The sequence below is a fragment of the Pinus tabuliformis genome, chromosome J (genome assembly GCF_031772625.1).
Source record: "Pinus tabuliformis cultivar Carrire ecotype Pingquan chromosome J, CPIR1, whole genome shotgun sequence".
Classification (NCBI taxonomy): domain Eukaryota; kingdom Viridiplantae; phylum Streptophyta; class Pinopsida; order Pinales; family Pinaceae; genus Pinus; species Pinus tabuliformis.
The window spans coordinates 192840055-192860236 of record NC_142295.1 but is presented as its reverse complement, the minus strand read 5'-3'; the positions used below and the strand labels follow the sequence as shown (position 1 = coordinate 192860236).

General features: G+C 35.3%; 1 protein-coding gene across 4 annotated transcripts in view; it reads left to right on the top strand.

Annotated features, from left to right (window-relative positions):
• The window catches only part of LOC149226341 (uncharacterized), a 61375-nt gene extending 60257 nt beyond the window's left edge, over window positions 1-1118 (top strand). For 3 of the 4 annotated variants that reach the window (XM_089377468.1, XM_089377469.1, XM_089377470.1), the window contains one exon: window positions 195-1118. In XM_089377468.1, the coding sequence (XP_089233594.1) occupies window positions 375-1040 (666 nt within the window). In that variant the 5' untranslated portion in view covers window positions 195-374 and the 3' untranslated portion in view covers window positions 1041-1118. The remainder of the gene's footprint in view (window positions 1-194) is intronic. The other variant, XM_089377471.1, reaches the window with a different exon arrangement.
• The last annotated feature ends 19064 nt before the right edge of the window (window positions 1119-20182 follow it).

The following is a 20182-nucleotide window of genomic DNA, read 5'->3' as shown; positions in this document are numbered from 1 at the left end:
TAGCTTTCAGTTTAAGTTGGTGAAACATCCCACCCCCACCTGGAAAATATGACGTCCATCACTTACATCTGGCTCGTGAACACATCAGTAGGAATCTGTTGACCTCTTGCAATCTAGTATAATTTTTTATTACTCATCATGTTTCTTTAGCTATTGGCTTCTTGGTAATTAAACAGTGTGTATGTTTGTGACAGATATGCTAAAAGGTTCTTGCATCCATATGCTTACTAAAATTCCTGAAGGTGTATGGAGCTCCAGCGGGACATGAATTTTTTGGTTGCAGATGCTATTGTTGTTTTAGGGTAAATAAGGTCTTTTGGGAAATTCTTGATGAGTATGAATTCCTTCCCCATTTGAGATCACCATTGCCAAAAATGCAAGTCCCTGATTGTCCAGTGTGTTGGGATAGGTTTGACACCAATGGTCATATGCCTAGGTTGTTATCCTGTGGCCATACAATATGTCAGCTATGTTTGGAGTGCCTGCCAACTGAAACCAGGCTTGGGCAAAAATGTGTACTTTGTCCAGAATGCCGGATTCCATGCATCTGGAGACGTGTTCAAGAGCTGCCAAAGAACTATATATTGCTTCGTGCGTTGGATTCATATTTAGACACAAATGGAGGGCAGTCCAGGCCAAGTCTGGCTTCAAATTTTTTATCGGACATACAGTTTTTATTTCCATTCCCAAACTTTGTGTGGGTAGACAGTGCAAGATCTCATAGGTTGCTGAAGCAAAAGGTTTGGGAAGTAGTGAAACTCACATGCATTGCAGGGTTAATCTTCATGTTTGTTCCATTATCGCTTCTTCATGTGCTGGTAGCACTGTGGACTGCAGCAATTGGGTTTATTATTTTCTTTTGGTTGTCAATAGCAGGTATTGGATTTTTCATTTTCGTATTTCTTGTTTGGTGTTCCTGTAATATTCTGTCTGGACTGTTTAAGTCTCATAGGTTCATTTTCAAGAAGGTTTGTATTTTATTTAAATCCATTGTATCATTCGTTAATAACACTCCATGGATCAGTATAAAATTAGAGTGAGGATTGAAGCATGCTGAAATCTGTACTACATTTTCCATTTTACTAATGAATGTGAAATTGTGCTTATATTCTGGGACATTTTCCTAGTGTGGAAGAGTAAGCTTTGCATCTTTTGATTCTATTTTACTTGGATATTTCGTACATTTTGCTCATAAACAATTTATGATTATAAAGTTTTTATTGTAGATGATATCCATTACTTTGTATTCTTCTGAAAAATGTAGATTAATGGTAGATTCTCTTGCAATTGAAGCTAAAGCTGAGCTACTAGCTCTCCTAATTTACGTAATATGTAGATAGGGATCGCTTGCATATCCAAGCATTGGCTCCATAATGTAATCCTTGATGTCCTTATGGCTTAGTAATGAAATAAGAGATGCATTAGGAATAGGAGAACAGAAATGTTTGACTGAAATAAATTCACAGAATTAACTAGTGCCATGTTAACTGGAGAGCTCTCTTCTGATTTTGGAAGATAATATTTGTTTTGCATGTTAAATGAAGAATGACACTCGGTTGGCTCGATACAACTTTCAGAAATGTCCAGTTATCATCCATCTGCCCTTTTGATCTTTGGCATGCTTGAGGGAACAATCACAAGTTTTATTCTTGATTCAGTTTGCTGTAGTTATTTTGCTGCCTGCAGAACCCTGTAAGACTAGTCATTTTTTGAATTCTGTTTATAGATGCATAGGCTTATAGCTTGGTTAGCATCTTGCTCGAGTGACATAATAGATAACGGAAAGAAATCCGTTCATAGTCTCTATCCTTTATACATGTTCCAGAATTTCTGCTTTAGAGACTAAAATACGTAGCTACCCCATTGTATCTCCACGTTTTACCATTAAGTGCATTATTCTTCTGACGTGTAGCCACTTTTCAGTTTTTTTGTAAATGATTATTTGATTTTCTTGTTTTCTAATCTGTTTTTTGCATTAGCCTCCGGGATAGTTCATGTGGCAAATCATGTAAACGTGTTATGTAAAATGTTATGAGGTACTTGGTTTGATCGTTATGAGGTACTTGGTTTGATCCCCCAATTAACTTGTGTCCACATCAGGAGCAGGTGTGGCATAGTGGTTATATTAGTAGTGGATAGAATAGACCCTGTCATGTGAGTATGAGAATGTCCCAGTTGCTGAGTCCACCATTCACAAAAAAATAAATCTGTTTTTGCATTGTCGTTAAAGATGCTATTTTGCATTAATCCGTCTTCTTACTTCTTTTTGTTGCTCGCTAAATCACAACAATTAGTTTGTTGATATTGGTATAAAGTTATTGAGGAGTTTGTTCTTATTCAAGGGAACCACATCATTATGTTTATTGGACCTAAAAAATTTAAGATACATCTTGAATTAGTCTAATGAGCAATTCATAAATTGTTTTATGATTAATTTAAATTGTATTTATCATATTTGTAGTTTGTGCTATCCTAGACTGTTTTTTCAACTTTAAGTCACTCCAATGGTATCAATTAGAGTATGCATATGCATTGACAACCTGGCAGTGTGCTTGACAGTTATGTTTATTTCTCATTTGGCACCTTTTTCTTTCTTTCTCTCTCTTTTTTTTTTTCCTTTGGTAGGTAAAGAAAAGAGTCCAACTCCTAGCGCGTTGTTCGGGGTTCAGTTTGCTGTAGTTATTTTGCTGCCTGCAGAACCCTGTAAGACTAGTCATTTTTTGAATTCTGTTTATAGATGCATAGGCTTATAGCTTGGTTAGCATCTTGCTCGAGTGACATAATAGATAACGGAAAGAAATCCGTTCATAGTCTCTATCCTTTATACATGTTCCAGAATTTCTGCTTTAGAGACTAAAATACGTAGCTACCCCATTGTATCTCCACGTTTTACCATTAAGTGCATTATTCTTCTGACGTGTAGCCGCTTTTCAGTTTTTTTGTAAATGATTATTTGATTTTCTTGTTTTCTAATCTGTTTTTTGCATTAGCCTCCGGGATAGTTCATGTGGCAAATCATGTAAACGTGTTATGTAAAATGTTATGAGGTACTTGGTTTGATCGTTATGAGGTACTTGGTTTGATCCCCCAATTAACTTGTGTCCACATCAGGAGCAGGTGTGGCATAGTGGTTATATAGTGGTTATATTAGTAGTGGATAGAATAGACCCTGTCATGTGAGTATGAGAATGTCCCAGTTGCTGAGTCCACCAGTCACAAAAAAATAAATCTGTTTTTGCATTGTCGTTAAAGATGCTATTTTGCATTAATCCGTCTTCTTACCTCTTTTTGTTGCTCGCTAAATCACAACAATTAGTTTGTTGATATTGGTATAAAGTTATTGAGGAGTTTGTTCTTATTCAAGGGAACCACATCATTATGTTTATTGGACCTAAAAAATTTAAAATACATCTTGAATTAGTCTAATGAGCAATTCATAAATTGTTTTATGATTAATTTAAATTGTATTTATCATATTTGTAGTTTGTGCTATCCTAGACTGTTTTTTCAACTTTAAGTCACTCCAATGGTATCAATTAGAGTATGCATATGCATTGACAACCTGGCAGTGTGCTTGACAGTTATGTTTATTTCTCATTTGGCACCTTTTTCTTTCTTTCTCTCTCTTTTTTTTTTTTCCTTTGGTAGGTAAAGAAAAGAGTCCAACTCCTAGCGCGTTGTTCGGGGTTCAGTTTGCTGTAGTTATTTTGCTGCCTGCAGAACCCTGTAAGACTAGTCATTTTTTGAATTCTGTTTATAGATGCATAGGCTTATAGCTTGGTGAGCATCTTGCTCGAGTGACATAATAGATAACGGAAAGAAATCTGTTCATAGTCTCTATCCTTTATACATGTTCTAGAATTTCTGCTTTAGAGACTAAAACACGTAGCTACCCCATTGTATCTCCACGTTTTACCATTAAGTGCATTATTCTTCTGACGTGTAGCCACTTTTCAGTTTTTTTGTAAATGATTATTTGATTTTCTTGTTTTCGAATCTGTTTTTTGCATTAGCCTCCGGGATAGTTCATGTGGCAAATCATGTAAACGTGTTATGTAAAATGTTATGAGGTACTTGGTTTGATCGTTATGAGGTACTTGGTTTGATCCCCCAATTAACTTGTGTCCACATCAGGAGCAGGTGTGGCATAGTGGTTATATAGTGGTTATATTAGTAGTGGATAGAATAGACCCTGTCATGTGAGTATGAGAATGTCCCAGTTGCTGAGTCCACCATTCACAAAAAAATAAATCTATTTTTGCATTGTCGTTAAAGATGCTATTTTGCATTAATCCGTCTTCTTACCTCTTTTTGTTGCTCGCTAAATCACAACAATTAGTTTGTTGATATTGGTATAAAGTTATTGAGGAGTTTGTTCTTATTCAAGGGAACCACATCATTATGTTTATTGGACCTAAAAAATTTAAGATACATCTTGAATTAGTCTAATGAGCAATTCATAAATTGTTTTATGATTAATTTAAATTGTATTTATCATATTTGTAGTTTGTGCTATCCTAGACTGTTTTTTCAACTTTAAGTCACTCCAATGGTATCAATTAGAGTATGCATATGCATTGACAACCTGGCAGTGTGCTTGACAGTTATGTTTATTTCTCATTTGGCACCTTTTTCTTTCTTTCTCTCTCTTTTTTTTTTTCCTTTGGTAGGTAAAGAAAAGAATCCAACTCCTAGCGCGTTGTTCGGGGTTCAGTTTGCTGTAGTTATTTTGCTGCCTGCAGAACCCTGTAAGACTAGTCATTTTTTGAATTCTGTTTATAGATGCATAGGCTTATAGCTTGGTTAGCATCTTGCTCGAGTGACATAATAGATAACGGAAAGAAATCCGTTCATAGTCTCTATCCTTTATACATGTTCCAGAATTTCTGCTTTAGAGACTAAAATACGTAGCTACCCCATTGTATCTCCACGTTTTACCATTAAGTGCATTATTCTTCTGACGTGTAGCCACTTTTCAGTTTTTTTGTAAATGATTATTTGATTTTCTTGTTTTCTAATCTGTTTTTTGCATTAGCCTCCGGGATAGTTCATGTGGCAAATCATGTAAACGTGTTATGTAAAATGTTATGAGGTACTTGGTTTGATCGTTATGAGGTACTTGGTTTGATCCCCCAATTAACTTGTGTCCACATCAGGAGCAGGTGTGGCATAGTGGTTATATTAGTAGTGGATAGAATAGACCCTGTCATGTGAGTATGAGAATGTTCCAGTTGCTGAGTCCACAAGTCACAAAAAAATAAATCTGTTTTTGCATTGTCGTTAAAGATGCTATTTTGCATTAATCCATCTTCTTACCTCTTTTTGTTGCTCGCTAAATCACAACAATTAGTTTGTTGATATTGGTATAAAGTTATTGAGGAGTTTGTTCTTATTCAAGGGAACCACATCATTATGTTTATTGGACCTAAAAAATTTAAAATACATCTTGAATTAGTCTAATGAGCAATTCATAAATTGTTTTATGATTAATTTAAATTGTATTTATCATATTTGTAGTTTGTGCTATCCTAGACTGTTTTTTCAACTTTAAGTCACTCCAATGGTATCAATTAGAGTATGCATATGCATTGACAACCTGGCAGTGTGCTTGACAGTTATGTTTATTTCTCATTTGGCACCTTTTTCTTTCTTTCTCTCTTTTTTTTTTTTTTTTCCTTTGGTAGGTAAAGAAAAGAGTCCAACTCCTAGCGCGTTGTTCGGGGTTCAGTGTGCTGTAGTTATTTTGCTGCCTGCAGAACCCTGTAAGACTAGTCATTTTTTGAATTCTGTTTATAGATGCATAGGTTTATAGCTTGGTTAGCATCTTGCTCGAGTGACATAATAGATAACGGAAAGAAATCCGTTCATAGTCTCTATCCTTTATACATGTTCCAGAATTTCTGCTTTAGAGACTAAAATACGTAGCTACCCCATTGTATCTCCACGTTTTACCATTAAGTGCATTATTATTCTGACGTGTAGCCACTTTTCAGTGTTTTTGTAAATGATTATTTGATTTTCTTGTTTTCTAATCTGTTTTTTGCATTAGCCTCCGGGATAGTTCATGTGGCAAATCATGTAAACGTGTTATGTAAAATGTTATGAGGTACTTGGTTTGATCGTTATGAGGTACTTGGTTTGATCCCCCAATTAACTTGTGTCCACATCAGGAGCAGGTGTGGCATAGTGGTTATATAGTGGTTATATTAGTAGTGGATAGAATAGACCCTATCATGTGAGTATGAGAATGTCCCAGTTGCTGAGTCCACCATTCACAAAAAAATAAATCTGTTTTTGCATTGTCGTTAAAGATGCTATTTTGCATTAATCCGTCTTCTTACCTCTTTTTGTTGCTCGCTAAATCACAACAATTAGTTTGTTGATATTGGTATAAAGTTATTGAGAAGTTTGTTCTTATTCAAGGGAACCACATCATTATGTTTATTGGACCTAAAAAATTTAAGATACATCTTGAATTAGTCTAATGAGCAATTCATAAATTGTTTTATGATTAATTTAAATTGTATTTATCATATTTGTAGTTTGTGCTATCCTAGACTGTTTTTTCAACTTTAAGTCACTCCAATGGTATCAATTAGAGTATGCATATGCATTGACAACCTGGCAGTGTGCTTGACAATTATGTTTATTTCTCATTTGGCACCTTTTTCTTTCTCTCTCTTTTTTTTTTCCTTTGGTAGGTAAAGAAAAGAGTCCAACTCCTAGCGCGTTGTTCGGGGTTCTCTTTTTACTTTTATAGTGGCGGCGCTTCTCTTTTCATTCACTCAAATATTCAAAATAACTCAAAGCATAGAAATATGATAATTCAACACATTCCCCTGTGAGTGGCCCATGTGCTCCAAAAGGAAAATAAAATAATAATATTATCAACACATTCACTTGTGAGTGGCCCAGGTGTTCCAAAAGGAATATAAAATAATAATATTATCAACACATTCACTTTGGTACACATCCATTCATCATTTGGAAAACATATATGAAGCAAATCAATACGCAAAAAGTAGAGAAATGGTCCATATATTCAAAGAACTCGTAGCATAATTTCATGCATTCAAATATCATAAAGAATTAAAGGAGAATATTTACAAGATTTCATTGCTCATTTAAAAGTCTTGAAACCACAAATGTCATGCACTCCCAAAAATAGTTATCTGCAAGAGTCAAAGAATGATTTTATAGAATTTAAGTTTTGAATAAAGTAAGTGCCTAAAGCACTACAAAATCCTGATTTTTGAGAGTAAAAGTAAAAGCATTCATAGGGTCTGAGATGGGGTCCTGTGGGCCAAATAATATGAGGTTACCTAGAAGGAAAAGAGAAATTGTAGTTAGGGATTCACTTTAAAAATATATAAGACAATTCATAAAGTTGGATGACCAAACACTGGGGAGAAAGAAAGGGAATTGCTTCAAAAAAAATAAAAGACATTCACAAAATTGTAGGAGGAAGATTGGTGGAATGAATCTTCTCTCTCTAGCAGGGGTTGTTATCAGAGTATATATTGGCTTTTGAATGTTCTCCTTCAATGGTGGGATGGTTATTCATGCTTTGCTCTTAGTGCAAGGATTTCTTCCCATATAGTTGTTGGTTTTTGTCATCCATGAATGTAACCAACCACTTCTTGATTTCATCATCAAGAAAATCAGTGAGGTTGTTGAAATTGTTTCTCCATGATGCTTTAATAATATTTAGCTCATCTTTTAATATATCTTTGAGGATTAACATAGAGTCTCTAATCATTCTTGGTTATAATTATTCGACAATTTTTATTGTTTTGAAGAAATTGTTGTTGCTACAATCATCAATACTTAAACATTAAAAAATAACATCTTCTAGCATTTTAGTCTTTGCATGCCAACCTGCCTTGATTTGTTTGATTCCCTTTCCCAATGGAAGGCTTTGTTGGTTCGTCTAGAAATTACTGAGTATTGATTTTTTAATAAAATACATTAAATCATTTTCAACGAATTGTTGATCATGCTCCAAATCTTTCTTCAAATATTCATAAAATGAAGCAATTATGTGAGAAAGATTTTTAAAGTGTAAAGAAATTTCCCAAACTTCCTCAATTATTCCTATTCGTTTATTAATATTTATTGTGACATAGGATCTTATACCATTTAACAATTTTGTTTTTTTCTTAACATTCTTGGGTATGCCAGTTGTGATTGTTGTTGTAGCTTCAAGTGCTTAAACAACCAAAGGGGGCATAAGTAGAGCTCTGGGACTAAGAGCTTCCTTCAGCTCACCTATCTCTCTTTTTAACCTTATATTTTCAACATCTTGCTTAGTAACAAAGTCAACAAGTACATCCCTTGTAGTCACGTGTAACTTTAGGAGTCTAGTAGGTCCTACCCTTGCTACGTCAACTTCTAACTTCCCCTTTTTAGTAATTTTCTTGTTTTTAACATGCACCTTTTCAAATTGTAATTATCTACTAGCTTTGTCATAATGAGTGTTATGCATTTGCATAGTCAATGCTTGTTTTTTAGAAATGCTTTGCTCTTAAGCAACTAACTCTTTTATTAACATCTGATTCAACAAAATGTGATGTGCTACTTAGTCTGGGATGGTAGTATTGCCCACTTCCATATTTGGGGCCTTTTTATTTGTTGTGACCCTCTTTTACTCGAACTCTTACTTTTGAAAGAAGTAACAATATTGGACCTTTCCAATCTAACACGAGTGGGTGGTTCTTCTCCTTCATCTCCATGTAATCATCGTTTATTACTCTCTACTAAGATTGTAATGTTTTTGTGTCTTTTTCGGGCCAAGGAGGAACTCTAATGGTTGTGGGCCTGAAGAGAGTTGTGCATTAGTATGGTTTTTTCCTCTTTGCTTGGTCGTTTCTTTCAAATTGATGCTCACTTTAGTCACTACATCATCATTAGGTATTGTTGTTTCTTTTTCCTTTGATGTTCCTACTTCTTCTCCACTTCCTTTTGTAATCTTTGTGAATAAATTGCCATATTGTAAAATCGCTGAATGTCTTGAAAATATGCCTTCAAGGTTGAATCCTTGTGTGGGTTCAATTTCAGTTAAATTGAAAGGTTTAAATATTTCAGGTAATTTTGCGAGACGTGTTGTGGAAATACTGAGAGGGGGGTGAATCAATGTTTCACTTTTCCTTACAATTTAGTGTCAAAAAATCAACCAATAACACCACATCAAAGGAACAATATATATATGAACAATATATTTATATTACAAGGGAAGCTATAACTTCTAATTTACCAGCTACAACTGGAAGGGCTACAACCCCAAGATATTTATCAACCACTATTAGAAGAAGATATAACCTTGGTTTACCAACATCTACTAGAAAGAGGTGATAACCTCCTTAAGGAAGCTACAACTTCCTTCCCTAGCACCACCTTGCTGCCCTCATTAATAAAAGAAAGAACAAAAATATTGGGCTCCCATACCAGGGATAATGACCCAAATGCAACAATATAAAATCACTCTTATCTCTGCCTAAACACATTCAACTTCATATTTTCTCCAATAAGTATGCCACTGTAACTCTGACCTCTAATGCAACAAAATAGATTCTAATTCATACCTTCAATCAACTGCTTCAGATATGCCTTAGAATAGACCTCAGATTGTGCTTTTAGTAGCTCAGATCTCCCTCATAAACTATGCCTCAGAAAAGACTATTGATCTGCCTTAAGAGGTACTTCAGATATGCTTCAAGACTTCTACAAGGATGCCATCAGGGTTTTCTCCAAACTTCTACAAGAATGACTTCAATATATGCTCCAAACTTCTACAAGAATAAATTCAAGATATGCTCCAAACTTCTACAAGAATGATGCCAAAAAGAACTTCAAAAACTGTGCCAAAATCCTTTAAAAATGTGCCAAAAGTCCTTCCATAGATAGCCTCCCCAATTCGACCTCTCCTCACTTCTGGTTCATGAGATATGAACCCTAGAAACACTTGTTTTCTTTGCTTGTTCAACATATCCGAATTTTACTTTGCTTGTTCAACATATCTGAATTTTACTTGAGCGAATTGCTAAAATGCCTATTCCTCTCTCTCTCTCTCTCTCTCTCTCTCACACACACACACACACATATATAGTGCATTTAGGGTCTAGGATGGGTCAACTTGTTCACTGGTTGGGTCGACATGTCCACTGCTTGCGCTGACTTGTCCACTGGTTGGATTGGCTTGTGCAATTGGCAGAATGTATAGTGAATATTTAAAAAAATAATTTCTCCTCAACCGTGAGGAGTTATAGGGAGTTCCATATACCATTGGAAATGTCTCAGAATAAGATTTCCAACCATGCATGTTATACTTCCATTTAAGCTAGGTAAATGGATTAAAAATGCATTCAAATATAGGGTATCCAAATGGAGGACCAACAATCCAAAAATCATTTCTCTTCAACCATGAGGAGTTAGACGAAGTGCCATATACCAATGGAAATGTCTTGATGAGGGCTACGTGATGGTATAGTCCTTCCTTGAGTTTTCTTTGGCTTTGACTACATTGTCCTTGATTTTCTTTTGAATTTCAGTTTTTCATTTGAAGGCTTAAACCCATTTTCTCTTTAGGGCTTCTTCAACTATTATCACATGATTTTATCATCTCAAATCTAGGGCATCATCCCTAAGATTAGGACTTTGACATCAATGACAACTTTCATTCGACAATCTCCCCCTTTGTAATTGATGTCAATATTCATGCTCCCCCTATCATCATGCTCACCCTATCTCAATGCTCACTTTCTTCATCTTCATGTTGCACTTCCTTTTTTCTCCCCCTTTGACATTAATGGAAAAGGGTGTCTTGCTTTTGCGGAGTTTCTCCCTTGACAATATTCCTTCGTCTTGCTCGATATGTTTTCTTCTCCAAACCCTAGCGGGTTTTCTTTCTTTCCTAATCTGCTTAGGTATCCACTTCATGTCACATCTACAGTCTTGTGCAATATGTCCAAAATTATGGCATTTAAAGCATTCTATGTTGTACTTGAATGATGGAGAAAATGTTGTGTACCTTTTGTTGGAGAATCCATTGAATTGTCTGCTTGTAAACATGCTTCTAGGGTTTTGATGATATCCTTTGTAGTTAACCTTGCTATAAGCTTTGCAATCTGTAGCCTTATGCCCAAAATTTGTACATGAATAACAATAACCAAAAAATATAACTGAGTAACTTGATGAGTTGGATTGCCATGATGATCTTCTAAAATTGTTCTACCTTGGAGGAGGTCTAGTCTTCTCTTGCTCATCTTGGAAGGTGTCTTTTTGAGAATATTAGCATAACTTCTTGGACTAGCAACTTCACACTTCTTCTAGTTTTCACTTTGCCTTTTGAGGACAAATATTCCTCTTTCAATTTTTTCTTCAAATTTCTCCTTTGTGGACTTGGTGCTTGCATCATTTTTGCATGAAGGTTCACCTGGACTTGATTTTTTGCAGTGAACAATATTATATAGATCTTGCAATCTCTTCAACTTATTATCGAGCTTGTTGAATTCAACCCTCAATGATACTTCTTCTTTACATTTTTCATAGTCTTCTTCCTCCTATAGTTGGCTTTTGATCACTTCTTCAATTCTTCTCACTTCTTCAAGTTGGGTCTTAAAGGATATAATTTATTCTTTAAGCCTTTTTGCTTGATGACCAAATTCAGTTTGTAGCTTGATCAAGTCCTTATATTTCTTGTAAAAATTTCCTCTCTCCATTTTGCCTCTTGTACCTCGGTCTTTAAGCAAGTAACTTCTTTTTCGACTTGTTTTGCATAAAGCTCTTCTAGCCTTTCCCAAAGATCTTTAGCTTTGGAGAATTGTCCCACCTTGTCTTTTACGGGATCTGATAAGCTTCTTAGTATGATATCCATTTCTCTTGTATCATATTATATAAACTCATTTGTGCTTGTATCTCTGGTAACAATTCCGTAACTATATACAATCTAGGGCTTTCAAATAGGTCTCCATAGTCACGCTCCATAAATTGTGGTTTGTTCCATCAAACACTAGAAATGGAAACATGACAATTGTGTCAACTGGATCTTCATTAATGACTTTAGTATGTATTGTAATGGATGAGACTTCCTATTTGTTTTCCTTGATGTGTTTGGAGGCTATCTCTTTCTCCTTTCCCATATTTTTTCTCGAGATCTGCCTTCCAGTTGTTAGACTGTGATGAAGGAAGCTGCTTAGAAAAAAATGTTGGAAACACTGAGGAGGGCGGAGGGAGGGGATGAATCAATATTTCATTTTTTTTCTCACAATTTAGTGTCAAAGCCATTAACCAATAACACCACATCAAAGGAACACAAGATATATATGAACAATACATTTATATTACAATGGAAGTTACAACTTCCGCTTTACCAACTACATCTGGAAGGGATTTAGCCCCAAGATATTTACCAACCACTACTTGAAGGATCTGCAACCCTTGGTTTACCAACATCTACTAGAAGGAGGCGACAACCTCCTGAAGGAAGCTACAACTCCCTAGCACCACCTGGCCACCCTTAATAATAAAATAATGAACCCAACTCTTGGGCTCCCGTACCAGGGATAGTGAATCAAATACAACAATATACAATCACTGCTATCTCTGCCTAAACATATTCAACTTGATATCTTCTCTGATAATTATTCCACTATAACTCTGACCTCCAATACAACAAAATGGATTTTAATTCATACCTTCAGTCAACTGCTTCAGATATGCCTTAGAACAAACATCAGATTGTGCTTTTAGTAACTCAGATCTACCTTAGAAACTTTTCCTCATAAAACACTGTTGATATCCCTCAAAAAGTAACTTGGATATGCTTCAATATTTCTACAAGGATGACATCAGGATCTACTCCAAAGTTGTACAAGGATGACTTCAAGATCTGCTCCAAACTGCTTCAAGAATAACTCCAGGATTTACTCCAAACTTCTACAAGAATGACTTCAATATCTACTCCAAACTTCTACAAGAATAATTTCAAGATATGTTCCAAACTTCTACAAGAATGATGCCAAAAATAACATAAAAAATATGCCAAAATCCTTTAAAAATGTGCCAAAATTCCTTCCATAGATAACCTCCCCAATCTAAACTCTCCTCACTTCTAGTTCATGGGATATGAACCCTAGAAACACTTATTTTCTTCGTTTGTTTCAATAGATCTGAATTTTCCTTGAGTGAAGTTATAAAATGCCTCTTCCTCACACCTATATATAGTGCGTTCAGGGTCTAGACCAGGCCGACTTGTCCACTGGCTGGGCTGACTTGTCTATTGGCTAAACTTGCTTGTGCAACTAGCAAAACTTATAATGAATATTCAAAAAATCATTTCTCCTCAAACGTGAGGAGTTAGAGGGAGTTCCATATACTATTGGAAATGCTTCAGAATAATATTTTTAGCCATGTATGTTATACTTCCATTTGAGCTAGGTAAATGGAGTAAAAATGCGTTCAAATATAAGGTATCCAAATGGAGCATCAAAAATCCAAAAGTCATTTCTTTTCAACCAGGAGAGTTAGAGGGAGTGCCATATATCACTGGAAATGTTTTCATTAGGGCTATGTGATGATATATTCCTTCCTTGAATTTTCATTGGCTTTGACCACCTTTTTCTTGATTTTCTTTTGTCTGTCAATTTTGAATTTGATAATTGTTGAAGAAGCTCTAAAGAGAAAAAGGGCATCGTCCCTAAGATTAGGGCTTTGACATCAATGACAACATTACTAAACAAAAAACCATTCACCCTTTGACATCAATGACATTATTACTAAACAAAAAATCATTCATCCTTTGACATCAATGACAACTTTCATTCAACAATGAGAAAAATTCTTCACTGTAACGTCTATGATAATAAATGGTATTGAAGTAAACTGTTTCTTTTTTTTCAAACATAATTGACCAAGAATAGTATTGCCTATAGACTTCTACAAAAAAATACTTTTCTGAAGAAAACATGGGCGGCAATAGTGGTTTATCATCATAATCATAAAAATTAATGTATGTATGGTTTTTCTCTTCCACATGCACTCCGCTTCCTCTAAGGAACTCTTGAGTTCTTGAAGATATCCTTTGGGGCTCATTTCCTATTAGCATGTGTCTGAATTCTGTAATAAAATTGGTTAAAAAGTCCATGTAAATATAAAAATATAAGACCACGGTCATGGGACACGTATTCCAAGTTGAATGTTGGGAAAAAAATCCTAGTGGGTGTTCATTTCGGTTTATTATGGTTAAGGAAATTGGCAAGGGAAATGGAAAAGGATTTGGAAAGGAAAGATGCATTTATTTGACATTTTATTTATGAAAATAACGAAAATTAGGAGAAAAGGAAGGTGAAAGGTCATAGGTTTCATGTGAGGAGGAAATTGAAGGAAAATAATGAAAAATGAAGAAAATAAGACCTCATTGATAAAAAGGCTTATGAGGATCAGTTGGAAAGATTTTGACAAGTTTTTGGTGGAGCTCTCTTTTATTCTCTCTCTCTCTCTCATACTCTTGGACACTTAGAGTTTCTTGGAGCACTCTTGGAGGAGTGTGGCATACTTGGGATTTGGAGAAAGAAGGCAAAGGGAAGCAAAGATCAAGCAAGGAAGAGCAGGATCAACAGCTACAACTGGATTTATTTGCAGGTATCAAGTTGCATGTATGGTTTCCTTGCTAGTTTTGGCATGCATGGCACATGCATGTGGTTTCTTGGTTATGATCTGTCATTGGCATGGATGATTTCCTGGATTGACAATGGCTTTTCCTATCTTTGCAATTTCCTGGATAGCCATTGTGTTGTTGGTTTCTTTCCTTTTGTTTTCTGGTTGGTTCTCATGTTCTTTTGGATGTGGGTTGAATTATTAGTTCTTGGAGCCTTGGTTGGACAAATGCTCTTGAAGCCTTGTAAAATCTTAGGTTGAGTTACTAGTCTTGAAAGCCTTGGTTGGACAAATGCTTTGGAAGCCCTTTAAAATTTTGGGCAAGGAAAATTTTAAGGATGGAAGTTTATCTTAAAGTTTAGAAACTTTGGCGAATCTTTCTAGTTTCTAATATGCAAATTGTAAAATGTTTGGAAATATTTTCATAAAATTATTTAGATTTATAATGCTTTTATATTAGTCTATATAAAATGTTAGCGATTTTTAAGGTAAAATAATTTTATACTATAAAATGTGGGTGAATCATTTTAAGAAAAAATGGAAATTGACGAATCTTTTTTTAGAAAAAAACATGGAAAATTAGCCCATCTACGAATATTAGCCCCTAAAATTTTCCCTGATCTTGGGTTGCGTTACTAGTCCTGGAAGCCTTGGTTGGAAAAATGCTTTGGAAGCCCTTGGTGGGTTGAGTTACTAGTCCTGGAAGCATTAGTTGTACAAATGCTCTGGAAGCCCAATGACAACTGTGGGTTGAGTTACTAGTCATGGAAGCCTTGGTTGGACAAACGCTCTAGAAGTCCGACAACAGCGGTGGGTTGAGTTACTAGTCCTGGAAGTCGGGTTGGAACAAATGCTATGGAGCCATGGACAACTTGGATAGAGACCAATCCGGTGATGGTTAGTGATGTCTGACCATGAGGTGGAATCACTGGTTGAGGGTCGAGGTGGTTTGGCCTCTAGAAGCCATGGATGGTTTTGATTGATGTGTTTTACGAAATCCCACATTCATGCTTGGAATATGGCACGGAGGTGACTGACTGAAAGAAATATTTGGTTCAGCCTAGTCTACGGTTGGGTGGTTCGTGGAAGTCCCATACGTGGTCGACTTATGCAATCATCAATAAGATCTCTCTCTCTACTTGGTATTTTATGGTTGAAATATACTTGTTTATATGTGGTTTATATGGATATTATATCCCTGATATTTCTCTTGGTTATATGTTGGTTATGAATGAGTTTTATGATAATGAAAATGTATGGCTCTCCTCATGTTTTGGTTAATCACTGAATGTACAATGAATAAATGGCTTAATAGATGGTACCACAGTCATTGTGATGAGGCATTAATGATTCTCAGATAAGTATGAGACCCCTATGCTCAGTTATGTTGTTTAAACCTGTAGATTTCATATTTGTGACATGTTTGATGAAATCTCTGTCATGGCTAGTAGGGGTCCAATCTATTCCTTGTTGATGTTTTTGTAATTGTATCTGTGTTCTGCTTGAAATTTCATTTTTGAAGGTGTCATTAAGTTCTAGGAAGTCAGCTGGGCTCTGGGCCTGAAAAAGTGGCACAAATCTTGGAGTCACAGACACGACATTGGGGAAAAAAGTCCCTGGACACTCGCTTTCCCTTGCTATGAGAGCGTCTGGAGAATCCTAGACACACCCTAGTCCATATCAAGGGAGCGTCTAGGGGCTTGATGCATTAAAACTTCGGTTGGTCTCAAGGGTTGGTTCCCTGTGTGGTTGGGATGGATCTTGGGATTTTTTTTGCTGATGTGGAAGGTTTGTGTGATGTGTTCCTCCGATTCCACTTCCTTAACTGACACAGAGAGTCGAATCATATCATAGTAACTTTTCATCACATGTTTACCCCGGTTGGCCGGTTACTTATGTAGATGTGGGGGGAGGGTGTTACAAATTCTATGACAAACTAGTCTTGGATAAGACAATAGTGAAATGGAGCTTTGCGTCTCCATGCTTCTTATTTGTTCAATACTTCTAGGTTCATGTTCCTCTTAGGGGGTAAGTTGTTGAATAAATTACAAAAAACAATGGTCATCACTAAGTAGGTTCTCATAAAATATCTTTGGGTATTATGGAAATTAGCCAATTGGAAATATCGTTGTTGGAGATAACCTTTCCCTAGTCAAATATAACATCTTTTTTAAAAGAAAAGTATAATATATATAGAATGGGCTTAGGTACATGAGAAGTCGATTCACGCCCCATGAAGTGGTTGAACAACCATGAGAAATAACTATAGGAATCTATTAACACTGAAATATTGATATAAGTAAGATTTGTTAGAACATGTGTAGATTGGAGAATGAAGTCCCATATAAAATTAATTTCTCCACCCTAAGAATCAAGGAATGCATTGGCTTCACAAATTTTGAGTTACATGTTTGGTTTTGGCAACCTCAACATCTTTATGAAAACCTTAGGAGTTAATAAAACAATGTTCTTCTTTTTCAAAGCAAGTTTAATGGTTATCATCTTGGGATCGAATAGACAAATGAACCAACAAACAACTTCCTTAAAATCAAATATATGTGGAACACATGCAATATTAACTAGCCCAATATTCCAAATTCTATTATTTTGTTTATGCTATGGAATCAAAGTCAAATACCGTTGATATGCAGACACCTATGATAATTCTTATTCTGTCGTGCAAGTGTATTAACTGTATCCCTGCAAATAGGCTCTTTCTTTCTTTTACTCACTATGTTGCTAATTTGTTCAATGCAATTATATATATGTGACACATCAATGATGCTCTATGGAGCTCTTAGTTAAGTTAATTAAGTCTCGATTTATAGTGTCATTTAGTGACATATCCCTTCATCACATACCACCTTCATCAGGTTATCTAGAAATGATTACAAAAAGTTAGTAACCCATGGTATGTATTTAAGTGGTGCACTGGAAAATTATTTAAATAGTGCAATATCAAAACCTTTTGATATTGAAGGTTAGAATTTCTTAAATGAGCTTTCAATTAGCCTTGATAGGAGCAAGTGACTGATTTTCACTAAGCATGGAGTATAAGTGGAGAAGTCACTATGATCTAGTATTATAATATTTATTATGCATAAACTTTACATGTGCATAGGAATGCGGAGAAATGGGTTGTGTGGAAGAGAAGTATGTGCGGGAGAAATGAGTTGTGGGGAATAAATAGATGGGTGAGTCTTCCGCACACTTGAAAAAATGGCTAAGTATGGAATAGTGAGGGGTGAGTAGTGCGTGGAGCGGGGAATGTGTGGAAAGAAATGATTATTTGTAGAGCACGGGGACACGAAAAAGTTCTGCACACTACTTTTTAGAAAAACAACTAACAACGAAACTTGGGGTAAGGATAAGTAATACACGATGGTGATGATGATACACATAAATAGATCAACAACTTCTTGGTTCAATGATAAAAAATCAAAATTCAAATAACTTAGTGCTAATATATTAGAACACACTCTCTAACAAGTTTGAAGAACATTGCAATGGAGATGAAAACATGCTTTTGATAGTTTTGATCATGATTTGGCAACATACTTTCGATAGTTTTGATCACAATTGTTTCACCATAATACTTGTTTTAGAAGTGTTCAACCAATGACAAATTCTTTGCATTACATCAAGAATCCATTTGTATTGGAATGGAATTTGAAAACTTCCAATGGCAAAGGTTAAGATTTGAGATTAAATTATACTGTTTTTTTAAAATGTATTTTATATTTTATTATTAAAAAATATAAATGTATGTTAGGAACGATTTACAAGTAGATTGGTAAAACAAAAGTAAACATAATGTTAAAGTGTTTCATAATTAGATTGTTAAAACAAGTGTCTCAAGAAACACATTATAGCACATTATTTAACAATTTTTTTATTTTTTTTCTTGTGAAATATTTTAACTTTGTTTCAAGAGCTCCAATTCCAATTTGTCCGACTCAACATAGTGGTTAGTCTGTGATTATCCATTTTCTATCATATCAAATAATATATCATAAAATACCTGTATTTCTCATAATTTTTTTTTGTAAGTTGATGCAAAAAACTTCTATTGATCGCTGAAAAGATTACAACAGATATACATCCATAGGTGACTGGACATAACCAATAGATTCACATTAAGACTGATATGAACAACAATTAGAACCATAGTAATGAGGCCAATATCCTAGAGCAATACCGCTCTCAGCCCTAAAGGTTGCAAGTACAACTTCACCTTCAAACCAAATTGTGAAGGAGAGCAAATTAGATTCATAAAAAGATAAGCAAATTACAAGTCTTGAGCACTAGAAACATAACCAAAAGCCCAAATTACCGACTAGAAATATGTCCAACAACAATTGACAACATAGAGAGACCCATACTCCACCTGCGATGCCACTAGAAAGCCACACTCATACTAAACCGTAACCAAGTTCAAAGGGGCTGCAACTGAGTAGAAGAAGAAGGAGATACAAAAACCTGTGTATAATCCCATTGAAAGTAAGTGTGCCTAGCTACCAAAAGGAGCCATATGCCAATATCGAATTGTAGAATTATCAAAGCCATTTCATAATGTTAGAAAATTAAATAACAGAGCAATGAAACACATAATATATTACATACAAATACAGAAACACATAAAACAAGAGAGACACAGATATATGTGGCTCACTCAATTTGGGCTATGTCGATAGAGAAACAACCAGTCCTTCATTTTATATTATCCAAAAAAATGAAGGGATATGCTCTCACATAGAATACTATGTAGCGAAAATACAATCCCCTAATATAAAGTGAGGGTTTCCTTCTAGGGAAAAAATCCCTAAATTAACATAACTTATACCATCAAATTTCCTGTCTAAATTGACTATGAAATTACAATATTTTACAAGGCAAAATTTCTCTAATTTTTTGCTTTATGGGCAACCCTGCCGGGGGAGATACAAAGAATCATTCCCACTCCCCTTGGACCCCCCTGGACCCCCATGGTGGTGCTAGTGGGGGCGAAAGCACCCACACACCCCCCTTTAGGGACTAGGACCCAAACACAACTGAAACAAGACCTATGAATGGTATAAATTTGATAGAAATTCCAACTCGTAAAGATTTCAAACTGAAAAACAAAAGAAACAATTCTACTCTACAATTTTGCGGAATGGAAATCACAATTTAGAGACACATGAAAAGACATGCAACAAGAAAAACTGGAAGTACACAATGATTTCTAGGGGAAACCAAATGGGGAAAACCCCTCAATCCTTTTGCATGAATCAGTTGAATAAAGAAACTATTACAATTGCATTCTCCAACTTTAAGCACCATCTGCAAAGGTAGAGATGTTCTCCCTACTGAATGAGGACCACTGGCCAACACTTAGCCACTTTATGCCTCTGTCATCCTTCTATTTCCTTGCACAATCCCCAAGGATTGATCAATTTCCTACATGTAGAATTCTATACACTCCATTAGTATACAAATAATTTTACATTAGCCTTAATTCCTCCACTCCAACTGAGGAATTCAAATTCCA